The sequence below is a fragment of the Rhinolophus sinicus genome, linkage group LG04 (assembly GCF_036562045.2).
Source record: "Rhinolophus sinicus isolate RSC01 linkage group LG04, ASM3656204v1, whole genome shotgun sequence".
NCBI lineage: Eukaryota > Metazoa > Chordata > Mammalia > Chiroptera > Rhinolophidae > Rhinolophus > Rhinolophus sinicus.
The window spans coordinates 189,265,060-189,283,899 of record NC_133754.1 but is presented as its reverse complement, the minus strand read 5'-3'; the positions used below and the strand labels follow the sequence as shown (position 1 = coordinate 189,283,899).

Below are 18,840 nucleotides of genomic sequence, written 5' to 3'. Positions count from 1 at the left end.
GAGGGCTGTGCTTGCAGCCCTTATCCCTTCTCTGCTTCAGTCAAGGAAAAGGCACCAATGTCAGCCACGAGCTGTGGGGGAGGTGCGGAGAAGAGTGACAGCTAACTCCAGGGGATTCCTCACGTCATCCTGAACACGTATGGGGAATGTTGGCCCCATGGGTGGAGAGTCACAAAGAACACAAAGAATTTGGCTTTCAGTGGAACCTCATCTCTGTAGCCAGGAGCGTGGTGAGGCCAGGCTGGTGTGCTCGACTATGGCCCCGTGGGGTGGCTGCTCTGCAGCATCACATGTCTCTGAACTGCACACGTACCAATGCCCCCTCCACAGACAAGACCATGACTCTCCAGAAAGTCTGCCCTCCCCGCTGCCCACAAGGGATCTTCTGAGGGATCCGGGGACGACCTCAACATGCACATCCTCTCCTTGGTTTCTGGCAACTAGTGAAACACTAGTTTCATAGATTTTTCTGTATTCCTTTATCAACATGCAAGCTCACCTGTCTCAAACGCACACCTTTCCCAACCAGCCCAACCTCCTACTGTCCCCTTAGAAATTCACTGTCTACCATCAGCAGGAACCGTTCCACCTCCATGCTGAATAGCCTCTATTCTTCTTGCTCTCACTGTAACAAGGGTTGCCTCCCAACCCTTCAAACCAAAGCACAGCCCTGCTCATCGATGCACGTGATGTAGCCACCTTCTCCCCTTCAAGGAAGACCTGGTGCCTGGCTGGCTGTTGGATAACACCTCTACTCTCGTCATCAATCCTGCTGCTGCTAATATCCACAGATATGGGTCAACTACTGACTGGCGTCTCTGTCCCTTGACCTCTGCACCCCCCACCCCCATCCTCTCAGCAACGTATTCCTGTGACTACAGCTAAGCTTGGCCAGGACTGGTGACCAGCTATGAACATCACCGTACCTGCCTCTGAAGCCTCCACCTCAGTCGCCCTCTCTCTGCACACTTCTCCTATCCAACTGGCTCACTTCCTAATATCATGTCTCCAAACCTCTGTTCATGTGAGGACCTCCAATCCAACGGCCCTGCCCTCACCTCTCTCTGTCCCCAGCTTGATCCCATATCCAGTACTAAAACCCTTCTTACACATACCCTCTCTCCTTCCTTAGACTGGTCTTGGAAACCCCAAATCTGGATAATATACTTCCCTACCCACGGTGCCAAGTAGTGAATGTGGCTTGAAAAAAGTCCACACTGTGTCGGCTGGTCTTGTACAGAATTCCTGACCGTGAACCTGAAGCGTGTGCTCAGCGCGCCTGCTGCTCAGGGGCTGTCTGCTCCTGCTGCTCTTCGCCACTCGTTAGCGTGGGAACCTGCTGCCATAAGGCTTCCGCCCCACCACGCAAATAATCTGTCCTTATGAAGGTCACCAATGGCCTCTACCTGTCCACTTCGGAGGAACAACTGTCAGTTGTCGTCACCTCGCTCCACCTCTGAACAACACGTCACATGGCTGACTACCTCCCTCTGAGACACTCTCTTCCTGTGGCTTTTGGGGCACTGCCCTCTCCCAGTTCTCAATCTGCTCACTGAAAGCTCCATCTCAAATTCTGGGTCCAGTGGTCCTTTCCATCTCCTAAATGCCCCCCAGGGCTGAGTCTTCAGCCTTCTTCTCACGACACACTCTCCCCGGGCCAGTGCTTCTCGAAGCTGAGCACACACGAATTGCAAGGGGAGTTTATTAAAACCCAGATTCCTGGGACCCTCTCTCAGAAATCCTGATGCAGTAAGTCTGGGTATAGGCCCAGGAATCTGCATGTCTGACAAGAGCTCAGGTGATGCTTCAGCCACAGGTGTCTGGCCCAGAGACCTAGAGAATAGCATCTAGCCCTGTCAATGCCCCAAGCACTACAGACGACATTTCCATGTGCAGCCCAAAGGTCTACTCATCAGCTCTATTCCCCACCGCCTGATCCCATGCCTGCAGCTCCCAACCTTCCTGCCTCAGGGGGAGAACCAGTCACTCTAACGCCCGAGCGAACCCAGCACACAGCTGTAGCCTCTCTTTCTCTCATGCCCACGTTCAGCTATCAAGCGTGTCAGCTCCACCTTTAAAGTGCAGTCCACTCCACCCAACTCGCTCACTCCCGCCCTTGTCCAGCCACCGTCACCTCTACTGTCCCCCTGCTCACTCTACAGCTCTCTGACCAGAGTGAGGTTCAGAAACATCTGGCACATGGTGTCACGCCCGTGACCACAGTCTCCCAGAAGCTTCTGCTGACTTGGCATAAAACCCAGACTCGTGGACCCAGCCCCCCGACCTCCTGACAGAATCTCACTGGTTTCCAGGGGCTCCCCCAGGCAAGCTGGCTGGAGCACTGCCTCTCTGTGTCCCATCACCACAGCAGACGGCCCTGTAGCAGCTGGAAACTAAGGGACAAGTGCCCCATGGAAACCGAAAACACTTTCCATGGAGGTCAGGCAGGGCCCACAGGAGGTCATGGCAGAGTGATCCTTTCAGGATTAAGAGGATCGTCATCTCTGAGGAAACAAGGGCTGTCGACACAGAATCAGTTTGTCGTGTGACATGAATCAAAATCATTGGTCAGCAAGAAATACAGGGGGCCCAAGATGGACTGAGAAAGGGGACACGGACGCCACGATGGGTACGGTGACCCGGACTTACCAGAAAGGAGCAAAGGAAGATGAAGGAGACGAAGTAAAAGTAGGCAAAGTCGCTTCCACACTCGGTGGCGTTGGCGTGCTCGTCGCAGGCCCGCTGGCTGAGACACGACAGCATGATCTCGTGCCAGGCCTCCCCGGTGGCGCTCCTGAGGAAAAGGGTGGAGCCATGAGGCCCACGAGGGCGGCCCGACTCCGGCCAGCACACGAGGAGAGTGGGGTCAAGGGGGACCCCTCTTGTGGGTTCCTCCCATGGAGAAGCCACAACGCATAGGTCTGGGTAACACATGGCTGCTCAGGTGTTAGATTTCCAAATCGATCACCTTGAAAGCACCATTACTGTGATAGTCCACTCACTGGGAGTGTCAGCACTGTGGCGAGTGTCCGAGGACATGTGGAACCTCAGAGCCAATACACGGGATCCTGTCCTCCACCCACCAATGGTCACTCCATCCTTCCAGTAGCTCAGCCTTAAACTGCTGTTGTCATCCTTGCCCCTCTCGCTTGTCACACCCTGTGCATCAGCTCATGCACCTCCTCAGGGGGCCCGCAGGAGGCACTTCCTGCTCTGCTCTGCCCTCCCAGCAGCATGGCAGGTCCACTAAATACAGGTCAGACCTTGTCACTGCTCCTCTCAGTGGCCCCTCACTCCCCGCAAAAGGCAAAATTCACAGGACGGCCCACAGCCCACGACCTGCCACGAGCTCTTTCCCTGACCTCAGTGCCTGCCATGTCCCTGCCCTGCTTGCTCCATTCTAGCCACAGCCTCAGCAGCTACCCTCCGGGATCCCCTTCCCAGACTTTGGTTCCTGGGTCCTCTCTGCACCTGGACGGAAGCTGGGCACACTCCCCCCATAATGGCTGGGGGTAAGGGGCTTCCTGGGGGTGGGGTGGCCGGTTCAGCCTGTGCCAGGCCCAGCTGATGAGGCGACAAAGGTCAGGGAGGAAGAAGGGTCTTTGAGGCCAAGGCTTAAAACCAAGGCTGACGGCACAGGCCTGCCTCAAACCTACCGTGGCACAAGGCAGGACATTACTACATGAAGAAACAGAACTAAGGTCGCAGCTGAAGTCCAGGAAAATGGCGCTGTTTGGGGAACATGTAAGCCTGAGGGTGCCTGCTCCTCTGAGGCAGAGCACAGGCAGGAAGCCCTCTGCACACAGCCGGGTCAGCAGGCCTGGCCTGAGGTCACCCTCTACTCAGAGCCCCCCCCCACCCCACAGCGGCCTGATGCCAGCTGCCCCCACCACAACCCCTGCACAGGGCTCTCTCCCTCCTGCCATGGTGGTGGGCTTGAGACAGGAGGGAAACTCTGGAGGCGGGAAGACACAGTTCTCTCGTGCCCTCTACCCCAAGTCTGTCCTCAGGCCAAGATGGTCAGTGGCTCCCTGGACACAAGTATAACGGCTGGTGCCAAGCACACCTTCCTGGGGAGGTATCTGAGCCCAACACAGCCGTGTGCCCTCGAGGCTCCATGCAGGGGCCTGGCTTGGCTGCACCCCAGGGTCAGGGCACTGCAGCCCCCGGGAGGGACAGTGGCGAGTGGACGTACGTTCCAAACAGCAGTTCTGGCCAGCTGGGCTCTTGGGTCACCGAGAAGCTACACACTGTCAATGGCAGTCCCCTGCCCTCACAAACCTCTGCAATGGGTAAGGGAGCAGGTGGAGAGCTTGAAGCCTGCACAGAGAAAGGGCCTGCCATGCAGCTTCTGTCCTCTGACCTCACTGCAGGCCTTCTGGCTGTGACCAGATGGTGGCGGCCAGCCTGGCCTAGGGCTCCGAGCTTGGCCATCTCGGGGGCTTCCCTTCATCTGACCCAAGACCCAGGAGCCCTTAGGAATGGACAGTAGGAAATGCCACAGTCCACTGATGGAGCAGCATGACCTGGGGCAGGGGGGGCCCCACGTGTTGGGTGCACCCCTCCAGCCTCCACCAAGGAGCCTCTGGGCTGGGCCAACCTGGCCAACTACACACCTGAATAGCAACATCAGGGCTTGTAGGAAGGTCCGGAAGTTGTTGTGCCTGTTGATGCTGGAGTCGTCATCCAGGGCAATATTCCCAAAGACCTGCAATGGAGAAAAGGCTGCAGGCCGAGCTGCCGGCCCTTCAGGAGCCCAGCTGAAGCACCAGCACGCGTGTGTGCACGCGAGGACCTGCGGGCCAGCGCTGGCGCCTTTCCAGGGCAGCCGAGTCCTCGTGGCTGCTCCGTGTCCCCCAGCATGGCGGCTGCTGGGTGGCTCTGAGCAGGTCGGCAGTACTGGGAGCAGGTGTCCGGGGCTCTGCTACGTATCAGACAGGATGCATTTTAAAGTCCCCTCGCTCATCAGTGACTCCAAAGCAGCAGTTATATCAGTCACAGCTCTGAGAGATCCCTGGAAAGTTTCTTTATGACTTTCCATGCAAATATCACAGTGAGCTTTTCCCATGTTTTAATTTATGGTTTTCAAGACTAGAAATGCAGATTTCTAACTGCACTTAGCTTACAATCGGGAAGCCAGATGAAAAATTCATGAACTGTCTCACATCCACCAGAAACCAAGACCAGTGACATACGTGATTTTGTACATCCACAGACCAAAGCAGGAAAAATACGTTATTTGTTTTAAATAGCACTAGAGCCCAGGCAATTTTAAAGCAAGAGAACTTCTTGATCCCTGACAGAGAGTTTAAAAAAATAAGTTCTCAGCTAACCTTTCAGGTACTGGCTCCTCCCACTGAAAGTTGACATTTGGGCCCATCTCCGACCCTACTGTTGGAAAGCGGCCAGATGCCAAAGGTTTAGAACTGGGTTACTGCTTTGTCTTTCACATGTTTTCCCAAATAACTGACAAAGTGTTCTTGAGCAAAATGAAGACAATCTAAGTTATGCAAGCTAAATCTGACCAGTACAGTGACGTGATAGGACCCTGTGGACCATCTTCTTTGGAGGATAGAATCTCCTGCCCTTCGGAACTGTTGCTGGACTTAGGCCCCGGGCGCCATGCCGACGAGCGCCAATGCTCCACCCCCGCAGGGCCCAGCACCACGGGATCTCACTCAGGAGCAGGGTGGTGCACCCAGGTCCAGAGCCCCAAGCTCTGGGGGCTCAGTGTCCCCATTCACAGAAGTCTTTCTGAGGATGAAGTCATAAAGTGCTTAAAGTGGTGAATGGCTCCCAGAAATCTGCCAGTGTCAGGCTGCATTGTTATCACTTCCATGCCCCAGGGGATGGGACCCCATGCCCCCGCCGGGCGGCGCCCACCTGCATGCCGATGATGGCGTAGATGAAGAACAGCATGGCGATGAGCAGGCACACGTAGGGCAGGGCCTGCGGAGACACGTGGGCAGGTCAGGGGGACGGCGACGGGGCCGGGCCAGAGCCACGCTCACTGGCCACCACGGCCCCCTCCGCAATGCCTGTTCCTTCATCTGAAAGCCAGAGCCGTGACACCCACACAGTTCTGTGAGCACTGACAGGACGGCTTCCGGGGAAGCTGCTGGCCTCACACACTGGCGAGCTCGGCAGGGCCCTGGGGGAGCGGCTCACCTTGAAGGACTGCACGAAGGTCCACAGCAGGATGCGGATGGTGTAGCCTTGACGCAGCAGCTTGATGAGCCGGGCGGCACGGAACAGACGCAGGAAGCTGAGGTTGATGAAGTTGTTCTGCGGGAACAAGGTGCCCTCTGACCTCTGAGGCCCACCTCCCAGGGCTTCTCCCCGCACCACCGTGGTCCCGAAGGTGGGTCGGGGGGACTGAAGCAGTCACTGCTCCAGTGTAAGCAGCTGGCGGCCACCAGCAAACCTTCTCAGGTGAAGCTCAGCACTGCCCGTGGTCGCCACGCAGCAGGGCCTGGACGTCACCTACGCTGGGCCTCAGACACTGACCGCCTCTTGCAGGACCCGGCCCAGCAGGCCAGCTACTGGACAGGTTTGCTTGTCCACCGAGAGCCTGTGCAGGGACCCCACAGAGGGCAAACACCCTCTCTGGTGCCACTGCAGACCCTGCAGGTGAGTCACCGTGGGAGGTGTAAATGTTAGTGGTCCTGCCACTCAGGGCATGGAAGGCACCTCCGCGATCCACACACAGGTCCCTGACCTTATCTGAGGGGTTCAAATCCAGCACAGAGACACACAAGTGCTCTGGGACTGCACAGACCACCTGGGAGTGGGGCTCCCACGGTGCCCGGGGCACTCTGAATCAGGGGCATGCCTCTGGGCCATGTCCCCAAGCAGACGGGGTGCTTCTGAGAGTGGCTCCCTGCCCTCTGGCTGCTTCGAAACCAGGTGACCACACACAGCTCCCTGCCACTCTGGTGTCTTCAAGTATGAAGCAGGTCAGGGTCCGATAGGTTGTGTCTAGACCCGGTGGTCAAATGACAAAGGACACGCAGTCACTGAGACATGCAGGAGGGAGGCAGGAGGAGGCAGTGGGAGCCTCGAGCCAGGGCTGCCATCCGTTCGGCGGCCTTCAGGGGACACAGTCCCTCTTTTGCTTCCAGGGACATAGTCTGCCACTTCCCTGAAGTGTCCCCTCCCTCTGGGGCTGGCTGCCTTGGTTCCCAGCAGGGAGGTTGGGGACTCGGGGCTATCTCTGCTTCTGAGGGCCTGACAGCTACGTGCAGACACAGCTCACTGGCAGGACGTGGAACCTGTGGGGGCAGGACGAGACTCAGGAGTGTCAGTTGGCACAGGAGCCATGTGGTCCAGATGAGCACAAAGGCAGCAGGGGGCGTCCAGGTGTGACCCTGCACGGAGCTCAGGCCGCCGCGGCTCCCTCACTTGTCTAGGACACAATCTCAGTGCACACGATGGCTGAGAAATGTCCTCTCTCACCATCTGAGCCCCGTGTGCCTGAGGACTCTCGGATGAGCCAGTCACCTCAGGAGGACGGGCATGGGGACGGAAAGAACTCTGCACAGAGGCAGGTGATGCTCCATACGAGACGACACAGCACAGCCAGACGGGCTGCCGAGAGCCTGGCCTTGGGGCCCCCACTTTGCAACCAACCACCTGCTCAGGTGGGTCTAGAGCAGCCAGGGCTGTGCTAACAGCCAGCACCTGCCTGGCTCAAAACCATCTGCTCAGGCAGCTGGCACAGGAAGACTTCCTGCCAACACTGGGAAATGTAGGCTTTGGGGCACGAGAGAAGGGCCAGCAGATAAACAAGGCGGGAAAGGCGGTGCTTGAACCAGTCACCGCAGGTGTGTCAGGCTCAGCAAGCCACTTCCTGCCTTCCGCGGAGACTCAGATCTCCACCCCTCTGCCCAGGATTCCTTCTTGGGTTCTGGTGGGCACTCAGGAGAGGGGTGGGGGTGACAACACACAGACAGCCCGAGAGCGCCATGAGGACAGACAGTGACGGCAGCACAGTTGCTCAAGCACAGCACAACAGGCTGAGTGCACGGTGGCTGCGCCCACGGCGGGAGCCACCAGGCCAACCGTGCCGACTGCATGCGGGAGGGCAGGGGGCAAGCATGTGGCAGGCAGGGCCCCGCCACCACCCCGTGGCTGTGCACGGTCACCTCTGGCCTCAGCCAACCCCTTGGGACGGACACAACTGGCCCAGGCTCCCAGCGTCCATGGCTTCTGTGGCACCTGGGCATAGCTACACCTACTTCCAAGCAAGGCCCTTCCTTATTGCGGCCACCTGAGTCAGGAGGGGCCTGGAGGACCCAAAAGGGCATCACTGCCCCCCCAGACTGTGAGGGCACCCTGGTCCCTAACTCCTTTGAGTTCCAGCTTCCTCTGCCACAGGATGGAGACGTTAGGACACCAGGTGTGCCCAGGCAGTGAGGAATCACTGAAAAGCACACAGAGGTGTGAAATACTGCCCCACAAAGGTGACTGGACAGCGTGGCCTGCATCCAACCACTCCTGGCCTCTGTCGGGGCCACAGCGCGGTGTGGCCTCCCGCAGCCTTGCCGCACCCGCTGGGCCAGGTCCAGCCATGCGGGGGCCACACGGCTCTCCTACTCAGCTTCCAAGCCCGTGGGGGCTGATGGTGAAGGAAAGGAAACTAGGCTGACACCCACATGCACACGAACGGGACAGCAGGCGTGACGCACGCCGGGAGCGAGCAGGGCCGCGGGGGGTGGGGGGGTGCTGAACCCACGCACTGAGCAGGGCTGTGCGGCACCAAACAGTTTTCTCAGAATAGCCTTTCTGCTCCAACCGTGAAACCCTTCATCACGAACGTCCACTTTCTCTAACAGGAATCTCAACTGTCTGCTAGTACGTATGACTTTCCAGTCACAGCCCATTTAATCTGCTCCCCAAATCTACGCTCTCCTCTCGAGTATTCCTACAGACGTGGAAGGAGGGCCTGGTTCACACCATGCAAGCGACCAAGGGTGCACCCCTGTTCCAGCGATGCCCAGACAAACCACCCTGAGCCCGGTGGTCCCTGGGGCAGCCCCTCTTCCTACATGGTCAGGCCTCAGGGGACCCCTGCTGGGCCATGAAGACAAAATCTCCAATCCCCGACCCTGGGCCTCAGGCCTGACCCCACACACAAAGGTCTGTGCCGGGAAGACTATGGGGACTTGGTCTGAGGCCAGCGGGGAGAGCAGAGCCTTCTGTGTCTGTTGGCACAATGAGGACAGCAGGAGGGATCGGACGGTGCGACAGAAACCATGGACTCTGCAGGGATTGGGGTCCAAACTCACGCCCCCCCAAACCTTTCCAATTCTGAGCCAGTCCAGAGGCATTTTCCCACCTCTCACTCAGAAGCCCCTACCTCCTCGCTTGGTTCAAGGCCAGTTCCCACTATCAGAGGTTCCTAAGAGGCCCCCAGAAGTCCCTGCTGGGCCCCCAGGCTGGGGTCATGGGGACAGTGCAAAGGGGGCGCACAGAGGGATGGACGCAGCGGACTCTGACCATACACCTCAGGAGACAAGCATGGGAGCAGAGCAAGCAAAGCAAGGAGCTTAAGAACTGTTTAAAGTCACGAAACCAACCGTTTCCTACACGTGGTGTTGTCATGGATGGACATTGCGTGTTATTTACAAATTGGGGGTTTTGAGCAGCAGGTGCAACATACAGACGGAGGCATGGTTTTCGCATTGTATGTTGGTTGGATGGCGTGAATCAGCAGGTAGGTTAAGGCAAATCAAGAACAGAAAACAGAAAACAAAAGAGAAAATGAGTCATCAACACAAGCAAAACTCAAACTCTGAAGACTTCACTGGACAATTTCAGGGTTTTGCTAAACTTTGCCTGTTTTGCTTCAAACGCATCAAAACATATTTGTGAAACATGTAGGTTTATGTGGACAGAGTGGCATTCATTTGCATTCCTGTTTGTAATGCAAATCCCAAGATGAGTCACAGGCACATTTTTATTTCCAGGCAAAGACATCAATGTCAGCTGGATGCTCGCAACTGCCGTGACCCTGGGTAAGACCGCTGCTCTAGTCTGATTTTTAAGTTGGGGGGTGGGAACTGACAGTCATGTTTTTGCCCAAAGAAAAAACGTGCATTCACAAAGTGACATGAGGGGACTACAAATGGAAAAAAGAAGACACCACTAATCGGCTGATGGTTTCCTTTCCTCCTCCTCATCCAGGCAGATCAGAGGCTCCTGCTGTGCTCCCGGGCATTCAAGCTCAGCCTCCCAGCTGCGGTGGGTGCTTGGGGTGGGGGGGCTGGTGTGAAGTGACGTCTGCCACAGGGCACCCTGCCAGCCCCTGCTCTTGACCACTTTCATTTCATTCCTTTCACACATCTTTTCCTAGTTAACTGGCTACTTACGTTTTGTGTAAAATTCCCATTCGTACCTTTCAATCACTTCCACACTTGCCTGTGTTTTCCTTGTTTACTCCCACATTCTGGACACGCCTTTGTCACAAAACAGTGCACCGCAGACCCAGCCGCTTACCCTTTTCTCCCCTGTCCAGTGCCACGGCTCAGACACCACCCCCCCGTGCCCACGACCCAGCTACGGCTCAGACACCCCCTCTGTGCCCACGACCCTAACCTCACGTCAGGCCTGGATCTTTCCTCCGCGTGGCAGGCCCTCTGCCCACTGCCCACGGGTGACGCCTGCGGAAGTCAGGCCCAGCATGTGCAGTATGCATCCCGACTGTCCCCAACAAAACACATCCTTTCCCATTTCAATGAATGAGAATCCATTTTTCTGACAGCTCAGACAGAAAAGGTTGTCATTCTTGAGTCACCTTCACACACATGTCCACCTGCAGCTCTACCTTTGTCACATCCGGAACTCGGCAGGTTCTCTGCCCGACTCCCTCACCTGGCTTTCTGCAGTCATGCTCGGCAGCCTTTGGCTGCACAGGCCCAAGACCCACTGTCGGCCTTCACAGCTTTCCTCCCGAGGCCTTTTTACAGGCCCGAGCACAAGAGACCTTAAACCTGCTGGCCCCTCTCCCCAGCAGCCATTTGCTGGGGTACCTGGGCTCAGAGCTCCCCCGGGGCCCCCATGGTACCGGAGCTCAGAGCAGCTGCTGCCAGCTGCCTCGCCTTGCCAGCTCACTTCACTCCCGGATGTCCTAGGCCACCTCCTCAGTGCACAACTTGCACTGAGGGTCTGTTTCCGGGAGAAACCAACAACCACAGCCTAGGGCCAAGTGCGTGGGCCTGGACCCTGCACTACACTCTCCAGAGCAGGGCGCTTCCAAAAGCCAGCGCGTGCCACTCCTCTTCACAAAGCCCCAAAGTCCTCCAATGTCGCTCAAAATAAAAGCTGTTTCCTCTGACTGCAGGGCCGGCCCTGCCTCATGCCCGGGTCCCTCACGGCCCCGCCCAGGCTCAGCCTCCTGGCCCCCCGCTCGCCTCCTGACAAGCCCAGACACCTTACTCACAAGTCCCCATCTCAGTGACATGTTGCCTGGACACAGCTTTTGCTCCTTTGTCCCCACACCACCAGTCGCCAGGAGCCTTTGCCTGCAGGAACAAATCCCACAGCAGTAGAGGTGCCGACCTTTTGTCCCAGGACTCAGAACAGTGCACTTTGCACACGACAGGCGTCAGCATTTTTAATGCGATGCAAACATGCTCTCCCTGAGGGTCTTTTGTCTTGTGATGAACAGAAACTACTTTATAGAACTTTCTTCAGTTGCAGCTGGTGCTTTACATATTTTGCTTAACAAATCCGTCCCTATCCCAAGGTCTTAAAGATAATGTCCTGCATTTCCTTTTAAGAGTTTTATAGGTTTGCCTCTCATAAGTCTTCATCCATCTGAAGCAGTTTTTCCTGTGACACACGCGGCCCGAGACCCACTGTCTGCTGCTCCCTGTACAGTCACTGGCTCAGCTATTGACCTGTCTCCCCACTCAGCTGCAGTGCCAGCAGGGTCACACAGGTTTCTGCACACAACTCAGTGACCCTAGGCTCTCGGTCCTTCTGGTGGCTTGGCTACCTGTGCCACCAGCACACAGTCTGAGGGTTTTACAATAAGCCACCGGCAGGAGCAGCCTGCCCACAACACCGCCCAGCAGCACCTTTGTCTGGTCTTGACTATTTGGGGCCTTTGCTCTTATACATTTTGGAAGCAGCTTGTCAAGTTCCAAAACAGACAGAAATATGAGGTCTGACAATTAAGTTCACGAAACGATGTTGCTACCCTGTTTTATCAGAGGGATTATTCGTTATGAATTTGTACCAACTGGACAAACAGTTAACCAAGTTGACTATTTGCAAGTGCTGAAAAGGCTGCGTGAAAAAGTTAGACGACCTGAACTTTTCACCAACAATTCATGGCACTTGCATCACGACAATGCACCAGCTCACATGGCACTGTCTGTGAGGGAGTTTTTAGCCAGTAAACAAATGACTGTATAGGAACACCGTCCCTACTCACCTGATCTGGCCCCCAATGACTTCTTTCTTTACCCGAAGATAAAGGAAATATTGAAAGGAAGACATTTTGATGACATTCAGGACATCAAGGGTAATATGACGACAGCTCTGATGGCCATTCCAGAAAAAGCATTCCAAAACTGCTTTGAAGGGGGGACTAGGCACTGGCACCGGTGCATAGCTTCCCAAGGGGAGTACTTCGAAGGTGACTGTAGTGATATTCAGCAATGAGGTGTGTAGCACTTTTTCTAGGATGAGTTCGCGAACTTAACTGTCAGACCTTGTAAAATCAGTGGTATTTTTATTGAAATTGTATTGAATCTACAGGTCAACGTGGGGGAAACTGTCATTTATGAAACCGACATTTAGTAATTCCCATGGGTAACTCCCTCTATTTAAGACTTCTTTAAGGTCTTTCAATATTGTTTGGGGATTTTCCACTTGAATGTCCACCACACATACTTTTCATGCTTACTGTCAGGACTGCTGATGTCATGAAATGCTGTCAAGTCACTGAGTGACCCCCATACCCAGCTTGACTCTAGTTGTAGGTTATGCTAGGTTTCATCCTTCGATAATGATGTCATCTGGGAATAATGCCTGCCCCTCCTCTAAGCCTGGGAGGTTTGATTCCCTTTTCTTGCGTTATCCACTCAGTCACGTCCACGGGGTCCCCACCGAGTGCAGCAGACCCCACTCTAGGCACCAGAATCCGCTGGGAACAGAACGGATACTGTGCCCTCAAGCAGCCAGTGTACTGAGCTGCCCAGGACCTGAAGAATTTTACTATTGAAAAGAAGTCACATTTATATGTCTCCTTTTCCGATTTTGAAGAACATTCTTTCCAATTTCACTCTGATGTTTGCAGAAAACTTTTGGTCAATTCTTGTCGTAACTCCTGCCTGCTAACGCTTTCTATCATGAATAAAATCTGAGTCGTTGCGTGTCTTCTCTGCAGCCACCACTCCTGTGCTGACCTAAGTTAGTGACACTTCTGGGTGCAGAATCCAGCTTACGAGCCCATCCTGCCTTTTCCTCCCTGTCCGCTGTCAGACCTGCTGTGCTGATGTGGCGTTGGCAGTTTTGCTTCTGCGTTAACTGATGAGTGTGGATTATGCTCGTCCTTTCTTGCACTCTAGCTTTTAAACAGTTGGGGTCAAGGCTGTTACTAGTGTCACAGAAACGGAATGTTCCCTAGTCCTCTACTCTCTGGAAGACTCTGTTTCGAATGGGCTTTCCTCCTTTCAGGTGGAAGCCCAGTGTATAAACTATTACAGCCAGGGCACGGACCTGAGGCGAAAGGCACGTTAGTCCTGAGCGTCGTGGGTTCTGGACACAGCGCCATGTAGGGGATCCTCTGCGACCCACTTATCAGGTGACGCAAACCCGCCGGCTTGGAGCGGTTTCAGAGCATGTGACCAGGAGCTAGGCATGCCTGTGGTGCACGACGACACTGGGTACAGCCCTGCAAAGCTCCCTGGACAATCCACACAGTGCCACTCCTGGCTGCTGGGCCCTGGTGGAGACTTGCCATGAGACCCCATGTGTTCTGTGACACGCTGTGACACCGATGAGTGCTGTAGGCCACCCGAGCCCCACGCCATGCACGTACCACATCTAGGACCCAGCCTGAGCACGTCTACCAGGCACAGTCACACGACAAGTGGCCCACCCCCTCAAACTGGGAGGAAACAGTCAGACCGGACCTGACAGGCTGTGGTGCAGGCCTCACGAGGAACCCACGTGGGGACACATGGCCTGGGCACTGTGCCTGAGCAGCCCCAGCGTGGGGACCAAGCTGCTGCCCATGGGGAGGGTGACAGGAGCCTAGGCAAGTGCTAAAGCGAGGCTGGGCCTCTGGAGGGGCTGAGGTTTGGGGAGTAGGCCCCACGCATAGGACTCCGTATCACACACAATGAATGTCCGCTGAGGGCATCCCGGCTGCAGGCGGCCAAGTACCAGGCGCGGGGTGACAGCCAGCCATGTGCACACGCTGGACCGCAAAGGCCATGAGGGAGGCCGCCCCAGCTGGGCTCCTCCTCGCAAGGCTGCTCCAGCCTTGGCCAGTGCCGCACATGGGTCTCTGTGGGTGTCACTGAGGCTGTTGACCAGCCCCTGGCAGCACGCTGCACACACGGGAACCCCTTCACCTGGGAGCAGCCGTGCATGTCTCCGCTCTGACCAGCCACACCCTGGTGGCTGCACCTCAGAATCCCCGACATGACCACACATGACATGGCGCAGAGCAGGCAGCGGCTGTGTGAATGGCAGGGGACCACAGGAGCCACCACACGTCCCACCGCACGTCCCTCAGGAGCGGCCAGCCTGCTGAGAAGTTGGAACAGCCACCTTAAATCCCCGTGACAATGTGGCTTGGTGAGTACCTCATGGTCTGGGTGCTGTCCTTCCAGCTGAGCCAGTGGCCAACACACGGCCCTGGACGCCTGACCCGCAAAACGCTGACACCCAGGAAACATGGGAGAGAGCAGTCACCCTCCCACCATCACCTCCGGGCCCCAGTGTCCACCCCACAAGGAGATCCTGACTGCAAGGGGAGGACAGCGTCCACGGTGCCACGACCCCGTGGTGGCCCTGTCACTCTAGGCTCTTCATGCCAGAAGCCTGGCAGGCAGAGCAGCTGACACACTGGCCAGCATACCCGACGCTGGCCACTGTGGAGGGCACAGCTGCCTTCAGGGCGATAGGAGTCTGTCTGGACTCAGTGGCTCACTGGCCTTTCCAGATGCTCCTATGACCAGTCTGAGCTGCTGCTGGACCATTAGGGAGCCTTAGCCTCATGAGGGGCAGGCAGGGGATGGGGCCATCCAGGTGAAGGTCTGGGTCACACAAGGGGAAGGCTGGCCACAGGCCAGGGGACTCTAGAAAGGATGGAGTAGGGTCGAGAGGATGACATCAGCTCAGACCGACCAGCTGCGGTGGCTCTACTCCCCTCACCACCAAGATGGTGACCAGCACCACCCTGAAGAGTCAGTGAAGTGGACCCACAGTGAGATGTGTGCAGAGCACAGTGGGGCGAGGATGGCCCCATGACAATGGCACCTGATGTTTTCTCATCCCCAACAGCTTAACTGCCAGAGTCTGCCTCATCGGCACTTGGGGTGCACTCAGGGTGCCAGGGGTGCCTGAGGACTGGCCCCCCAGGCATAGCCCTCAGTCAAGCACTAATGGGTACAGAGGTGTGACCTGCCCTGTCTCAGACCCCCTTGGGCGATGCAGCAAACTCACCCCAACATATGGCTCTTCCCCACCCTCCTAAGAAATAACTTGGACAAGAGCCGAGAATTCCCCCGAGACTAAATGGGAAGATGCTTTGCCTCTTGTTGCAACTCCACGTGCTGTACTCAGACAACCCGCTTCACGATTCTGGTCTTTCGAAATTTGTGGAAAGAGGTTTATGCCTCAGCACTCGGTTGGCCTTTGGATATAATCCACAAACGTGTGGTAAGGCTAAGTGTATCCACTTCATATAAGACAAACCTGGTATTTGAAACATTCCACGTTAGTAGTGGTTTCAGTTTGCACGTTTTTGGTGCCAACTTGTTAGATGCACACGTATTAGACACACACATTGAGGACAGTCTTATCTGCCTCGTCAGCTGTTACCCTGCGCTCCCAGGTGATTCCCAGGCCACCAGCCAAGGAGACTTTTGGGGAGCTGTTTTCTTATCTAAGAAAAAGCATTTGCTGGGACAACAGCTAATTCCCAAATTCCACCTCTGGAGAGGAGCCCCCATCTGCCCCAGAAGGAGGGCTGGCCGTCCACGGGGAGCACCCTCTGCAGGGGAACCACCTTGGGGCCCTGGAGAAAATCAGGAAATGCTACTTACCGCAATCTCTGTTACCAAAATATCAGTAATACTTCCCAACACCGTGACAAAATCAAAGACATTCCACGCGTCTCTGAAATAATTCTAGAGAGAAAGAAGGGCAGTTAGTGCTGCTGGCTGGGGAGGGCTCTGCCAGGCAAGGATTGCAGGAGGTGGCCCCTAACAAACACGAGGGGGGAGGGACGGGGGCCACCCGGGGGCTGTCACAGGCACCCCAGGCTGGGCAGCTGGGGACTGAGCCAGACACCTGGAGACCAGGGACTTGGCTACCTGCCTGCAGGAGCTGGGCTGTGGGGCAGATCCCCGTGTCACACATGCTCTGGTGGCTGCAAACCCTGAACCCCAGTTGGGCCCCCAACCAGCACAGGCTGGAGCACGCACCAGCACCCCGAAGGCGATGATCTTCAGGACGCACTCCAGGGAGAACACGGACGTGAACACGACGTTCAGGCACTTGAGCATCAGCTCGTACTCGTAGGGCGCGTCATAGAACTGGCGGGAACAGGGCATGGGCACAGGCTCGGCTGCCCCGGTCCCCCAAGGGCACCCCACAGCCTGTTACAGGGCACAGGGCACACGCCCCCCCCCCCCACGGGGCCCACACACCTTCATCATGAGCACCACCGTGTTCAGGGCGATCATGGCCATGATGAAGTACTCGAAGGGCGGCGAGACCACGAACGTCCACGTCCTGTACTGCAGCGACTGCTTGTTCCGCGGCATGTACCTTGTCAGGGGCTTGGCGCTGATGGCGAAGTCAATGCAGGCCCGCTGCACAGGAGGGAGGGCGCGGGACTCAGGTGGACCCCACGGGGAGGGAGGGCGCCGGGACCCCACGGGGAGGGAGGGCGCCGGGACTCAGGGGGACCCCACGGGGAGGGAGGGTGCCAAGAGTCAGGAGAACCCCATGGGGAGACAGGGCGCCGGGACTCGGGGGGACCCAAAGGGGAGACAGGGCGCCGGGACTCGGGGGGACCCCACGGGGAGGGCGCCGGGACTCAGGGGGACCCCACGGGGAGGGAGGGCGTTGAGACTCAGGGGGACCCCACGGGGAGGGAGGGCGCCGGGACTCAGGGGGACCCAAAGGGGAGACAGGGCGCCGGGACTCGGGGGGACCCCACGGGGAGGGCGCCGGGACTCAGGGGGACCCCACGGGGAGGGAGGGCGTTGAGACTCAGGGGGACCCCACGGGGAGGGAGGGCGTTGAGACTCGGGGGGACCCCACGGGGAGGGAGGGCGTCGCGACTCAGGGACCCCACGGGATGGAGGGCACCGGGACTGAGGGGGACCCCATGGGGAGGGAGGGTGCTGAGACTCGGGGGGACCCAACGGGGAGACAGGGTGCCGGGACTCAGGGGGACCCCACGGGGAGGGAGGGCGCTGAGACTCGGGGGGGACACCACGGGGAGGGAGGGCGCCGGGATTCAGGGGGACCCCATGGCAGTGCCCACCACACATGACGCCTGTTGTCTCTTCTTCCAGGCGGCTCCGGACACAGTCCCCCCTGCCCTGTGCTGGGCGACAGTGGGGTCTGTATCTGTAGCCAGACCCCACGACTAGGGATCCGCGCAGAAGGAGACCGAGGCCGGGCCCTCAGTACCCAGTAGGCGCCCGGCAGTGGAGCTGCCCCTGGCGGCAGCGAGCCACCTACCTCGTTCTTCTCCAGGCTGCACTCGGACATGACCTTGTCCCCCTGCTCCTGGAAGGTGATGATGATCAGAGCCACGAAGATGTTGACAAAGAAGAAGGGGAAGACCACGAAGTAGACCACGTAGAAGATGGACAGCTCCATGCGGTAGCCGGGGCTCGGGCCCTGCTCCTCGTACGTGGCGTCTACGGAGTGTTTCAGCACCCTGGCCAGAGCGAATGTCCGTCAGGGGAGCCACAAGGACACAGCCCCGAGTTGTGACTCAGGCTCCCACTCCTGAGTCTGGAGACAGTGAGACGGAGGGAGCTGAGCCCAGGGAGGGCTCTGCCGCCGTGTGGCCAAGCCTACCCCCAGGTCTGCCATCTCTCCCTGCGGAGGGTGCCATCCTGAGTGGAGGGCCTTTGAGGGGAGTCCCAGGTGCCTGAGGGCCCGTGCCCAGGAGTGGAAGAGCCCTGGCAGTTCTGTCCTGCTCAGCTCACGCCCAGGCCGCCTGCTCATACCCCTCACACTCGCACCCTCACTGACAGCCACCTCAATCCCAGCTCACACCCAGGCCACCTGCTCACACACAGCCTATCTACTCACACCCAGCCTACTCCCAGCTCACACCCACTCACAGCCCAGTCACCTGCCTTTAGGAAGCCAGGACTCAGCAGGGTCTCCTGCCAGAGCATTGATCCCACCTCCTGAGGGGTGGTCCTCCCAGCCCCAGAGGAAGCCCCCTGCCATCCCATGTGGCACTAAACACCTGCGTCCCTCGGCTGCCTTAGCTGAGGCCAGCGGGCTAAGCACAGGGAGACGCCCAGGACCCCCACCCTCCCTCTGGCCTCCAGCCTCTCAGGAAGGGTGTCCAGGAGACCCCGAAGCTGCACGCTCTGGTTTACCCGTCCTCTTCCCCAGGCTGCC

General features: G+C 57.4%; 1 protein-coding gene across 8 annotated transcripts in view; it reads right to left on the bottom strand.

Annotated features, from left to right (window-relative positions):
- Positions 1-18,840, bottom strand: part of CACNA1B (calcium voltage-gated channel subunit alpha1 B) — a 168,170-nt gene that overhangs the window by 27,882 nt on the left and 121,448 nt on the right. For 7 of the 8 annotated variants that reach the window (XM_074331468.1, XM_074331473.1, XM_074331471.1 and 4 more), the window contains 8 exons: positions 17,938-18,139; positions 16,893-17,057; positions 16,668-16,778; positions 16,287-16,370; positions 6,169-6,285; positions 5,884-5,949; positions 4,617-4,708; positions 2,650-2,794 (listed from right to left, as the gene is read on the bottom strand). In XM_074331468.1, the coding sequence (XP_074187569.1) occupies positions 2,650-2,794; positions 4,617-4,708; positions 5,884-5,949; positions 6,169-6,285; positions 16,287-16,370; positions 16,668-16,778; positions 16,893-17,057; positions 17,938-18,139 (982 nt within the window). Of the gene's footprint in view, positions 1-2,649; positions 2,795-4,616; positions 4,709-5,883; positions 5,950-6,168; positions 6,286-9,578; positions 9,585-16,286; positions 16,371-16,667; positions 16,779-16,892; positions 17,058-17,937; positions 18,140-18,840 lie in introns of all 8 variants that reach the window. The other variant, XM_074331476.1, reaches the window with a different exon arrangement.